The following is a 13,409-nucleotide window of genomic DNA, read 5'->3' on the forward strand; positions in this document are numbered from 1 at the left end:
CGGATTTTGTTGGACTTTGACATAATCGCATTGACTCTCTTACACAAGTTCAGAACATCCTCAGTGTAGCTGGTAAATGATTCGCCTGGTTCCTGTGCAAGTTCGCACAAACGCAATTCCACACACAGCTTGCGCACAGCCGGGCAACTAGACGCAGCCACTAAAGAGGTCTTGAATGAGGGCCAAGTCGGAAAGCCAGACTCATGGTTGTCGTACCAGAAACTGTCCACACCCGCAAGATAGAAGAGCATGTTGCTCAGTTTCACGGGGTCCTCCCAGTTGTTGTGAACACTTACCCTCTCATATGTTGTCAGCCAGTCCTCGGCGTCAGTGTCGTCCACTCTGCTCAAAGCGGCGTTCCTGTGGTGAAGCACACCAGTGCACATGATGGACGGAGGAGGCATTTGCTGGGTCCAAGATGGACGTTGTAGGCCAAAGCACCCTCCACCACTTGTAAAGGCCTTTATTAGACACTGACGTTTGGGACCGACCGTTAGAGCAGGGCACGGACTCCCAGGATGAGTGGAATTCACGAGGAAAAGTGCTGAAGAGGACGACCGACTAGAAACCGCTGGAGAGGACAACGCACTATAAATCTTCCTCCACACCTCCTATAATAAAGGAGATCGTTTGATTGGCTTGTTGAAACAATGCTGCAGCTCACTGCCTGATGCTTGCGTAAGCTGTTAGGTAAATCTGATGTCAGAAGATAGGAATAAAATCACAATGAAGTAAGTTTTATGTTATACAGTACCTTGGTGACTTTTGTGCATAGTGTTCACGTTTGAGTAGTGTGAAAGTGTAGGGCGGTTGGCCTTGCATTTTCATGAATAAAATCACGCAATACACAGCACATAAGAGGCTCATGTTGTTTCATCTTGCTCTGTGTCCTGTGTATGGCACATCTTAATGTAAATCTTTTTTTTATCTTTCTTTGACTTTTCCACTGCTGCTGCTGCTGTCTATCATAGCACATCAACATTTATGTACGAGGGTCATTCAAGTCAATCCGGGTCTTTTTTTTAAAAACAAATAGAAAAACAAATTTCAAAGTGTGAAAAGTGGATTTATTTTTCCACATAACCTCCAGCTACAGTTATACACTTATCTAAGCATTTAACTAAAGCCTGGAATGCTTTGGCATAGAAAGATTTGTTATTACGACGGAACTATTGTAGGACACCATTCTTTGCTTCATCATCAGTGTTGAAATGTTTTCTTCCAAAGAATTCCTTCAGGGGCACAAACAGGTGGAAATCACTTGGTGCTAAGTCTGGACTATAGGGGGTGGTGTTGTAATATCTCCCAGTCAAGTTCCTGGATTGTTTGGAATGCACGTTGAGCGGTATACGGTCGTGCATTGTCTTGCAAAAAGACCACACCCTTTGTTAACAAACCCAGATGTTCCTTCCGTAAACTCTTGTGCACATCACGCAGAACATGGCAATAGTACTCCCTGTTGATAGTGACATTGTGAGGTAAAAAATCAATGTGAATAATTCTCTGTTTATACCGAAATACACTTGCCATCACTTTACCTGCAGACGCAACTGTTCGAAATTTCTTGGGAGGTGGTGATTCCGTATGCTTCCACTGCATTGATGGTCTTTTGGATTCTGGGGTGAAATGGTGAACCCACGTTTCGGCACATGTCATGATGCGATTCAGAGAATCCTGGCCTTCCCTTTCATAGCGTTCCTTCAGTTCTCTACAGACTTCAAGTCTTCATTGGCTGTCAAAAGCAGACAGCTGCTTTGGGACCCATCTAGAATGGGTGTGCGGTAACGCGATTAAAAGACGGCACAAAAGAAGACGCACAGGGACAACCATACCCTGTGTGTCCCTGTGTGTCTTCTTTTGTCATGCTACCGTACACCCCTTCAAGATGCACTACATACAAGCCCACATTGCAACCTTTGGGACCCAGTGTGCACTCACTTTTCGGAACAACAAATGATCCTGAATGAGTGTGTTCACTGTTCCCAACAACAGATTACACACCCTTACAATTTCGCAACAGGTTATGCCACAATTGTCCACGATCAGCTGCTTCAAGCTCTGAATGTTATCCGGAATGATTACTGTGGGCTGTGATCCACCATGGCCAGGGTCGTCAGTAATAGAGATACGGCCATCTTTGAAACCCTTACACCATTCAAATGTCTTACTGCGACTGAGTGTCTCATCACTGTACTGAGCCTGAAGTCCTCTGTAAATTTCAGCATTGTCGTTGAGCGGAAATACGGGCAGGAAGAAACGGAGTGGCCAGGACAGACGCTCACTTACAACTGAAGTTTAATGAAAGGTTTTCCAGGGAGCGGAGGGCAGCACATGCGCAGTCGAAAGGCTAATACAAAGCTCAAGCTTAATCACATGCAAAAATTCTAATGCCCAAGGAGATATCTAATTTCTTTATCCGTCAAGGCAACTGACGGGACACTGACACACGTGGCAGATTGTGCGTACATCTGGCCACCCTCAATAATTTCTCTCGCCAGTCTGTCATTGGACATGTTTAAAATGGATGCATTTCTAAATAGCGGAGTGCAACCACAATCTTTGATGTGTGCTTGAGCTTTGTATCAGCCTTTTGATTGCATATGCACTGCCCTTCGCTCCCTGGAAAACCTTTCGTTAAACTTCAGTTGTGAGTGAGTGTCTGTCCTGTCCACTCAGTTTCTTCCCGCCCATATTTCTGCTCAATGACACTACATGAAGCACCAACTGGCTCAGCAGTCTGCGCTTCTAAATTTCAGCAGGTTTTTTGCCCTCGTTCACTAAAAACTTCATCGCAACACGCTGTTCCACGTAGACGTTCACACTCTTGTCCGCCATCTTGAAAACAGTCTAGCCAGAAGGGCGTGAAATGAGCGCCGTCTACCAGTAACAGGACAGAGGTGCCAGTTTCTACTGCGTACAAAACCTCCAGCCTAGGTTTCCATTTAAACCTGGAAAGAAAAAAAAAAAGTCCCAGATTGAGTTGGACAACCCTTGTACATGGCAGGAGAACGGCAGAGAGGACAGGCGATGCTAGAAACATGTTTGGACCTTTCCATAATGTTGCCCCAATGCCCTCTAGAGTGCTGCAATTACTTGCCACAGTGACTTAGCGGCCATGGTATTTCGCTGCTAAGTACAAGGTTGCGGTATTAAATCCCGGCGGCCACAGCAGCTGCATTTCGATAGGGGCGAAATGCAAAAACATCCATGGGTCCCAAGCATGTTAAAGATAAGATCCCCTGATGGTCAAACTTAATATAGAGTCCCCTACTAGGTGTATCTCATTATCAAATCGTGCTTTTTGCATGTAAGACTCCAGAATTCAATTCAATGTACTGTAAATATCCGTGAGATCCCACCCCTCTTTTTCCAATTACATTGCTGGAGTTGTAGCACTTGCTTTTGTACTCACCTACAACAGTCCAAAGGGGAGTGAAGGTGTGGTAGAGGAGGCAGAAAGTGAGTAGAACCGACGCAGTCGCAAGATGGGAGGGAACAACGGCCTTGCCACTTTTCACTTCTTTAGCAAGCGTGGGAGAGAGAAAAGGTGACGTAAGAAGGCAAGGAAATGCTACTGCTAGACACAGCAGCGGTTGCAGACTAACTGGATAAATTTCGATTTAAGGTATGATAGGGTACGTTTCTGCTATTCCTAAAAAATGAACACTGCACAGACTTGTAAAGTGGGTTAGCTGAAGTAGGGCAAGCAGATGCAAAGCTGCTTTTAAGCATTGCGCCATCTAGACAACACAACAGAAGCAAGTGGCTGTCCATCATATCAGCACTTCTGTACCTGTCGCAGTAGCTTTCTAGTTATCGTGTTGCTAGAGGTCATGGGATTGATCCTGGCGGCAGTGGCCACATTTTGACAGGGGCAAAATGCAAAAATGCTCGTACACTTCTAATTAGGTGCACGTTAAAAAATCACAGGCGGTCGAAATTAATCTGGACTCCCCCACTGCCGTGTGCCTCATAATCAGATTGTGGATTTGGGACATAAAGCGCCATAATTTAATTATAGTTTAACACTTCTGTCAAGGTGCGATATGCTTTGTAAGGCAATGACAGTACTGATCTTCTCGTAGGCTATAGGCAATGGCGTACAATAATGCCTGAAGCAAACATGTTTCGCTGTGTGTTCTGTGTACTATGTAGACAACAGAAGGTGCGTACACAAGTAACATTTGAGATCAACTCACCACTCGTATTGCACTCAATGCTGATGAACTGATACATTCACTGTAAACATCACCGCCATTTATCATCAATCAACACAAATAGCACAGAGAGCTTCGCTTACATTGATTTGAACGGTGCGTGGGATCTACATAACTTTTTATCCGGGCATAGTGCGCATTTTAATAGTTGGCAGAAAAGGGGACTCATGTAGGTTGGAATAAGAACTTTTAGTAAAATCAGACTTGTAAATCTTATGCGAACCACCTCATATTTTTAAAAATTTCTCTCTGTTCGCTGTTATTGCAGCCATGCAACCTTACTTGCTATATGTTGCAGTATACTGTGTATGAACCGTAATCGATGCCGTACTGTATACCTTACCCAAAGGGGCCTGGAATCACCCCTTGAGCTTGGTGAAAAGGCATAGTCTTCGGATAGCACACGCTGTTGTGAACATCTCGGCCAAATTGCAAGTCGTGCACGGCACATGGCGCTCCCAAGTAAAGCGTGAAGTCACCTTTTTCTCAAACACACTCTTTTTGAATGAGGCTGCCTCCTCACCCGCTTTGAAGCTACCGGTGGCTTGCATACATCTTCAAATGCAAGATTCCTGTAGACAACTGATATTCTCTCATAGCTAATGTCAATCAAATATCGTGTTTTGATCAGTGCACTTTTTTTTACTTGTACTGTGTCTATTTATAGACGTAGTTTAATAAGCAGGCTAAAGCAAGCCAGAATGTGTGTTTCGAATTTCGATATGACGAGTCCCTGAAGCCGACTACTGTCTGCTCACGCACGGCTGCAGCCACCTGCATAGAAACTAAACTTTTTCCACCCTGCTTATCGGTATGACAGCTGTTGGGTTTCACTCGTTTAAATTTTTAACGCTAAAGCTAGCCGTGAACCACGAGAAACATAAGGTCACACCACATGTACACTTGCTAGTATGTGCCAACTCAGGGAGACTCCTGGCTAGATGCCCTGGCAGATATCACTTCATATTGAGCTATTGACAGCGCTTCAAAATGTGCAGTGTGCATGTGGCTACCATCCGTCGGCCAAGCTGGTGCAGGAGAAAGACACCATCTGTCATGGCCAGACTGAAGCACATTAGCACGAGCACGCACTCCAGCCCTGATGTGCACATAGCAAGCGTTGCGCACAGTTGCATGTAGCTGCATCTGCTACGAAGTGCACCACGGCTGCTGTGGTGGGCTGCGACAAGCCCACTTACTGCGGCTCGCTGAGGACAACTGTGTGCGCCTGGCGACGTGGCTCCAGGCACGTGGCGAGCCAGCCCGAGCGCCAACATCCAACTGGAACAGGTCGTCTGCTTCTCAAATTGCACACCTTCGAGGTGTGTTGCCACCGTGGCTGAAGCTCAATATGTTAGGAATCCTCTCAACGCAAGTCCACAGTGTGGCATCCATCACTTAGCCAATGTGGGTACTGCTGGCATACTCACACGAGCAAAATAAAGATTGTTTCTTTTGACCCTCGGAAATTGAGTGGTTGCTGTAGAGATAACTGTGAAAAGAAATGTGCTACTTGCCACTTGGTGCAAGAATACCGAGCCACGCTTAGCTGTCTCGTACACTGTAGCACAGCAAATGGATGGGACTCCGTGGACTTAATGTTAAGTTGAGGGGTAACCTCCGAGTTTGGCGTATCATAGCCAACAAAATTGGTAGTGGTGGCATCTACGTGAACTTCCAAAATGAACGGTGACATTCAGTAGGCGGAGCGTCGTAGTCCAGGATACTTTGTGCATATGAAGGGAAAAGGCTGTGTCTGCACTAATCCTTGAACAGAAGCAGCAGATCACACACTTTTGATTTTGCACTTGCAACAAACTTGAAGAACCGCAGTTTTGGCCTGAAGCCTTCTTAGTCCTTGTACAGGTCACGATTGAGGTGTGCGTCTCCTTGCAGCTCGTCAGTGAGCTTATTCTGTGGTCCATTAGGTCGACGTGAAAGGCCAATTTCCAGACACACCCGCGACTGGACAGTAGTGACTCGGGATGATCCTGCTGTGCAAGAAATTCTTTTTCCTCCTTAAGCTTAAAGAAAAATTTTCTGCAGCTCGGCCACCGAATTACCGTGTGATGTGTTATGTCTATGAGCTTGGATTCCGTTGCCTTTAGAAATTTACGGAACTGGCAATGATTGAGCCCATGCGACCTCATAACATTAGAAGCTGAAACAACAGGTTTCAGGACACAGCACATGCCAAGAGTGATTTTTTAAATCCGGGCATCTTTTCCCCCCATCAATTGTAACAGATTTTAGTTTGCCCTACTACAAACTGTATGCGTACCATCTTTTTAAATTCTTTAAGGATGTATTTGCCTGTTATTGTGCCATGCACTCTATGGATTGAAGAAAGGAACTTATACTAAAGACACGGGTGATAAGCTGGCGAAAGCTCTCTGAGCATGCCGTGCCTGGGTGAAGTCAACAAAGCTTTGTCACATCTTCTGGCTAATCAGAGTCGCATGCTCCACATGTGATGGTCGCTTGAGGCTCCTGATTCATCAGCGCTACCTCAGATGAGGTGCTGTCGTGGCGAGATCCATAGCTGCAGTGTAGCCGGCTCCAAGAAAGAAGTGCGATAGCACACGGTTTTGTGGAGAACCGTGCATCCAGGCAGAGGGGTGGCATTGCAGCGGAACATAGTCCCACCATTATCGGTTTGGCTGCTGCTGCCAGTGGGCTGGCCAAAAGGGCGCCGAAGGCCATAGTTTGGAGAACCCTGGTCTAGCCCGTGCACATGGCCTTGGGCTCCATCGTCGATAAGCCACTCGTACAAACATATCGGCATAGTGACAAATTCTCGCAATGGTTTGCCACCTGCCACAGTGCCAGTCGGTTACAGATTTGTTGTCACAGCTGCATGGTGTTGGTTGTTATTATTAGTGTGCATTGAATAGGGACTTATGAGACTGAATTGAATACGAATCAAGTAGTCCCAGAGGCAAATCGAATAGAACATTGAATACATTTCGAATATTGAATAGCCATTATCACAATTAATATAAAACGATGCTCACATTCCAGTATTCTTAAGGTTAGCAAGTTTCTTTGATTACATAGTATGTTATGAAGCATTGTTTATTAAAGCACAAATGGAGCATTAGGAGCAAACGAGCAGTTTCTTCACATGCACGGGGCCCTTCAGAGAGTGCGAATGATCGCTGTAGTGCCTTTAAAGTATGGCCACGTGAGTGACGCAGCCTGCTCCACTATGCAAGCTCTTGTATATTATGTCTATACAGTGCAACCTCGTTAAATTGTAGTTGGCCAGAGCTCTGAAAATGTATGTACTAAACAGCTGTAGTACTTAACCAAAGTAGCGTGAGATCGCCCACTTACCTGTCAAAACTGGAACTCTTGAGAGAGTGCAATGAAAGTGTAGAAAACATGCAGTATTTATTCATTTCGCGTGACAAAAGCCTGTTATTTCCGTTTGATGCCACCACGGCCTAGCAGCAACGACAGCAGCCTCAAGCTTCCTTAAGCTGCAAGCCGGCTTTTCTGCTAGCCCCTCTTCTCAGCAAACACCCGCATTAGGCTTATGTAACACACAGCTTCTGCCATTGACGGGCCTGAATCACCCATGCTGTCACTTTGTGTGTCGTCCTCATCACTGTCATGAGGCGACACTTCGGCCATAACAGAGGCAACAATGGCAAAAAGTTGAACCTCATAGCCGACATCTTTTCGTGGTCCTAGCAGCACTGCCGATCGTCTTCTCCTTCGCATTCCAAATGCCCCAAACCATAGTCAGCGGTAGATCCCTCTCGTGTGCCAGCACCGACTTCGGGACACGTTCGATTGCACAAATGATGTCCAATTTGTCTTTTATGCTGAGCACCCAGTTTTTGTCTGAGCTTCGCCATGACGTGAGTCCCAGCTTGCATGACACGACAACACAGGCCACCACTAGCCAGCCACAACACTCTTGGTCAACGCTGAAATGAGGTTGGTATTAATGTTGCTCCACGCTTCCGAGTACCTTCTGCGTTTGCACTTGGAGGCCATTCTGATCTCTGAGGCCCGTTCTTCTGCCTCACGAACCTACCGCTGCGATTGCACTACGAAAAGTGCATACACTACGTGTTAACCGATACATACGCAATAAGTTGGCACAGTTTATGCGCATACAAAATGCATTGTGTTCAATGGCCATTGAGTCGGGTATTTGACTTTACTACTTTTAAAAGGAAACTACTGTTTAAGCAGTTACAGTTTAATGAGGTTTTACTGTACTATGCCAGCATTGTTGAAAGTTTACTATACTTCTTCTCCCACTTTATATTTAGTTGAGTGCAGTCTCGTTTGAAAATATTAAAAAAGTATAAGAAAAATATTGGCACTTACGTATAGCGTCTATTCAATTTTAAGACAGACTCAAATAGGATACTTTTTGATTCGTTATTTGAAAGTTTTGAATATTCGAACTTGTTATGCCTAACCAGCACTGCTTTATGGGTTGCGGCAACCAAAGTTACAGTTTTTTCGGAAGTTGGCAAAGGTCATTTCCCAGTGGCTGTTTGAGAGTGGTACTTTGCCACCAACATCATTGAGTGCGGGCCAACCTGAACGCTCCCAAACATCTTCAACGTTATGCAAGTGGCTGACGTCCAAAACTTCAGTTGTCATTTTATATTAGGGTTGTAGAAGTACCGAATAGTAGATTTCGAATTGAATACCACATCAAATTAAGGAAAAAGTCAAATATCCAATTGAATATATAATATCAGAAAATTTAATGAAAACATTTAAATTGCTTCCAGATTTTGTGCATGCTGAGGAGGCTAATCATATTACTTAACAATCCTGCTATCTATCATTAACTTGGGTATCTATGAATCAAGATGCATAGTTTGCTCTACTCTTAATAAAGGGCTCACCAAATTAGTATGCCAGCACTGATAACTCAGTTCGCATGTGAAGGTCTGGAAAATATATTTTATTGACGGAATGTCTGGGAAACAGGACCAAGTGCTTTTTTGCTTCTGAAGCTGAAAAAACAGTGAAGTTGTCCTAAATTCCAATGGGATTTTCAGTTTAATAGTGGACCATGCTGTGTTTCAAGGCAATCTTCTATTGTTTACAAAGTGCTGCTTTCCAGTTTTTTCCTCAAAACAGGAGGGTTTTACCATCTTTATGGCAGGTGGTTTTTGTGGGTCATTTGTCAGCTCGTTACAAGACCAATCTGCATTACAGACAAAAGCAGGGAATGTGCATCACGTCACTTGGCACTGTTCCGCGCAGTCATTGACACCACACGTGTCGACCATGGTTGGTGCCGACGGTAAAAAGTTCTGAAATTGGCAGACCCTCAGCAAGTTGGCACAACATGCCCCACCTTTTTTGTCTGCAGTCTGTATAATGCATCTGTAGCCGAGAATCACCGCCCTTTTGCAGGATATTTTAGAGCCAGTAAGTAAATCCTAAGCTAGTCTTGTGGCGGGTCACTTAAAGCTATGAAAAGAGACCATTGTGCACCTACGAACAGCGTTCGGAACGAGGAGCCACTGCATGGTATGTTGCAAAAATGGCAGCTGTGAACATGTAGCGGTCATCCCATGCACTCGCTTTTGTTGGTGAAGCTGTTTATCAGCTTTCGGAGGGCCATGTAACTACCCACTGTGAATAGATCTGCGTTGATCTGGTAACCATAACCTCAGTTGCCGACACCCAACAGCGCAGCTCCAATTAGGCCTAACAGGCTAGGCAGTGTGGCCAATGGTGCGGCCTTGATGAAAGTTTGCCACTGGACATAATGATAATGGACTGCAAACTGTCACGGAAAGCTCGTCGCTAATTTGTTCCTGTAGGTGGCCCATTGGTGGTCGGTCGCAAAAGCACGTGCGTGGGTTAGATTGATCGCCGTCGAAGTGGTGTTCGGGTTTGCAGTCAACCAGCCTGCAACTACTGCAAGCATGCATGCCTAGTTTGTCTGTCTGCTCGCATGTTTCAATCGGTATCCTCAACCTAGATGAACCTTTGTACCGATAGAGATTGCGCTTCGTAAGAACGATGCACATGTCAAGGCAGCAAGCACAGCCGTGTCATTCGCCGACGGTACCAATATTTGAAAAATCGAGTATTCGAGCATTAGCACAGCCCTATTTTATATTGGTTCAGTAGAGAGAGTGGCGCCCTGCCACTCTCTCTACATGGGCATGTAGGAAAAGACTGCTTTCATAGCTGGGGAGATCTCCTAATTATTGGGCATGTCAGAAAAATCTAGCAGCATTTCTAGTTCGACTTGTCATTGCGTGCTGTTCTCCTGCACCGAAAAATTGCCTCGTGATTGTAGAGGAACTTGTAGCAGTGTGACTAACGCCTCCAAGGTGGACGAAGAAGAAGGTGGGCTCGCGTGCAGAGAGCACGAGAATAGAAAATGCTAGCGTGCTCGACCTGAGCGGCCGCTCTGTCAGCTGCTTCTGAGATCCTGCTGCACCGTGGCTGGCCGGCCTAAATAAATCGTGGCCACGCCGGCTACCACTTCACGCCACCTCCCACACATTTGTGACCCGAGCGACCGAGCCCAGCCTTGCTAGGGTCAACCCACAGACTCATCGTTGCCTTCATTTCTTTCAGCCGTGTCAATAGCAATGCGACTTGCTCACCAAAACTGCAACTTTTGATCACTTATGTTTTTGAATTTGTTTATATTGAATAGTTTAAAAGTTTTGAATGGGTAATATTTAAAACATGCTGTGAATGGCGTCTTGTTGAGTGCAGTCAGCAAAGCCATAGCCTTCGAAATTAGCCTTTGTTACTCGGAGCATGGATTTCGACACCACCCATACAGAAATTTGAAACAAAGCAAATGCTGAATAGTGTAGTGTTTGACGAGATATGGGAAAATATAGAATATATTTGCACATGCTGGCTCTTTAATGGAATAAAGCATTTAACTGCAAATACAGCACCAGTTTTGCCCAATTCTTTTGACCTCTGTACTGCTGTTTGTGTTTTGAGAAGCCAATTGGTGATGTGACATTGCTGCAGGCTGCCGAATGTAGGTGGCCTCTTCCACCGCTGTGGATGCAATATTCTGCTGCTCGAGTACCGGGGCTACGGTCGCAGCGAGGGCACTCCCAGTGAGGAAGGTCAGTGCTGTCAAACAGTTGCTTTATACCGAGAAATTCCCATGCCACATTGTGTCAGCTTGGAGCAGCAAGGAAGACATTTGAGCTGGCATGTCTGTGCTTGTTCTCTAGAGTTTACAGTAGCAGATACTCTATGTTGAAAGGCCAAGGAAACGTAAGTATATTTGCCGTTTATAAGAAATTTCTACGACTGTCAAGTAGGTTTGTCACTCTTGGCCACAGGTGTCAGGGCCACGCCAGCCCAGGTCCTCTCAAGACAAACTTACTATTTTGTTGTTGTTTTGCATTTCTGATATTTCAATCTGAGAAGACTTAAAGGGACGCTAAAGTTTACTATGAAGTCAAGTTAAAGTGATAAAGCAAGGCTCTAGAACGTCTAAGGCGTCAATATAATTGCGAACAGAGCTTTAGTAACCGAGAAATTGAGGTAAATGCATGACACGATTTGAGACCCCCTAGCGACATTCCGGTACTAGCCCGATGACGAAGGCACTCCTCTTCATAATTTATGTCACTAGTACTCAACTACAGTGGAATCTCGATGATACGAATCTCACGGGGTCACGAAAAATATTCGTATTAGCCGAAATTCGTATCATCCAAACAGTTAAATCTAGCTAAATTAAAGAGTGAGAGGTGAATTCACTCAGGCACACGTATGTAAAAAGCATTTATTTCTTGAAGGAAGAGTCTCCGATGTCCTTCTGCTTCTTTTTCTTTGTCAGGTCAATTAGCAGACTTTGTTCAAATCCATAAAAACGCATCCACGTGTCGTCGCTGATTTCATTCGCGGCCATAGCACGCCTCAGAACTTCGAGCGCATGCAGCGTTTCAGCCGCCGGTGGTGGTCCTTCGCCATCGCCCACGTCAAAGACAAGAACGCGGCTAGAAGCACAGCATCCACTCCGTCCGATGGCACACGGAAAAGGAGGAAAAGCAACAAAAGTGCCACCGCTTCAAACTTTTCGCGCCCTGTCGAGGCCTCCGCGCTGTCCGGCACCACGACCGCGCCTCCGCACCAAAAGAGAGAGGGAGAAATCACGTAACTGTGCGCTGTTCTCTTTCACTGCCGTCGGTGGGGCTCGCGGTCACGTCCGTCCGTGCGCTGGAATGGTGCCAACTGTGGCCTCTTCTCCGCGCAGCGGCGCAACCTCCTCCCCTCCTTAGCAACCAGCGCGCCGGTCGGGGACGCAGCTGCGCATAGCAACTGTGACGTCACACAGTAGCGGTAGAATGAGCACGCGGGCGTCGGCGGTGGCAGCTGCACCGCCGCTTCTTCGTCAGACGTCTCGTTGCAGTCGAGTGCGACCCGTAGCTGCGAAGCGACGCAGTGATTGCGCGCCAAGCGGTTCTAGAAGCGGCAGCGGACGCCGGATTCCCCCAACATCAAACGCCAGAAGAACAAGGAGCGAATGCGCGTGCGACGAATGAACATGTCACCAGATGCAAAAGCAAGGTAGGCAGAACGGAAACGCCAACAGCGACTCATCGCCGGGTACTAAAGGCAGGGAAGCAGAACGCAAGCGGCAGCAGCGACAGGCGATATCGCCGAACACCAAAGCGAATGAATTGGAGCGCAGACGGCAGCAGCGACTGGCCATTTCACCGAACAGTAAAGCCAGGGAAGCGGAGCGCAGACGGCAGCAGCGTCTGGCCTTCGCCAAACACACTTTCAAATTTCCAAAGTGTCTTCGGTAATATTCGTATCAACCGATGCGGATCGAAAATGGATTCGTAACAACCGTTCTCTAGCACGTTGGAAAGTAATGGGGCTCGACCGGGACCACAGAAGAATTCGTATCACCCAGAAATTCGTATTAGCCGTGATCGTATCATCGAGATTCCACTGTACTCATATTAAAAAGATCATTTCATTAGGTTATAAGACGGAAGAAAATGCTACTTGTCTACTTCTATTAGATTCTTAGAAAAAATAACATTTTGACGTGAGCCCTCAGTAGTATGAGTGGTCGAAAAGTTTCGTTTTCGCTCGACTCTGCGCGCTCAACTCTGCGCCGCGCGCCCTTTGGAGTTTCAGTTGTTTCATTATCGCGTCATGCTGTACTGGTTCTGCTTGCTCTTGAAACTTGCATTTGGAAGA

General features: G+C 46.1%; 1 protein-coding gene across 3 annotated transcripts in view; it reads left to right on the plus strand.

Moving 5' to 3' along the window:
* Window positions 1-13,409, plus strand: part of Bem46 (abhydrolase domain containing 13-like protein Bem46) — a 66,878-nt gene that overhangs the window by 14,945 nt on the left and 38,524 nt on the right. For all 3 annotated transcript variants that reach the window (XM_065438027.1, XM_065438025.1, XM_065438024.1), the window contains exon 3: window positions 11,208-11,308. In XM_065438027.1, the coding sequence (XP_065294099.1) occupies window positions 11,208-11,308 (101 nt within the window). The remainder of the gene's footprint in view (window positions 1-11,207; window positions 11,309-13,409) is intronic.

Source organism: Dermacentor albipictus, chromosome 5 (genome assembly GCF_038994185.2).
Source record: "Dermacentor albipictus isolate Rhodes 1998 colony chromosome 5, USDA_Dalb.pri_finalv2, whole genome shotgun sequence".
In the NCBI taxonomy this organism is placed as follows: domain Eukaryota; kingdom Metazoa; phylum Arthropoda; class Arachnida; order Ixodida; family Ixodidae; genus Dermacentor; species Dermacentor albipictus.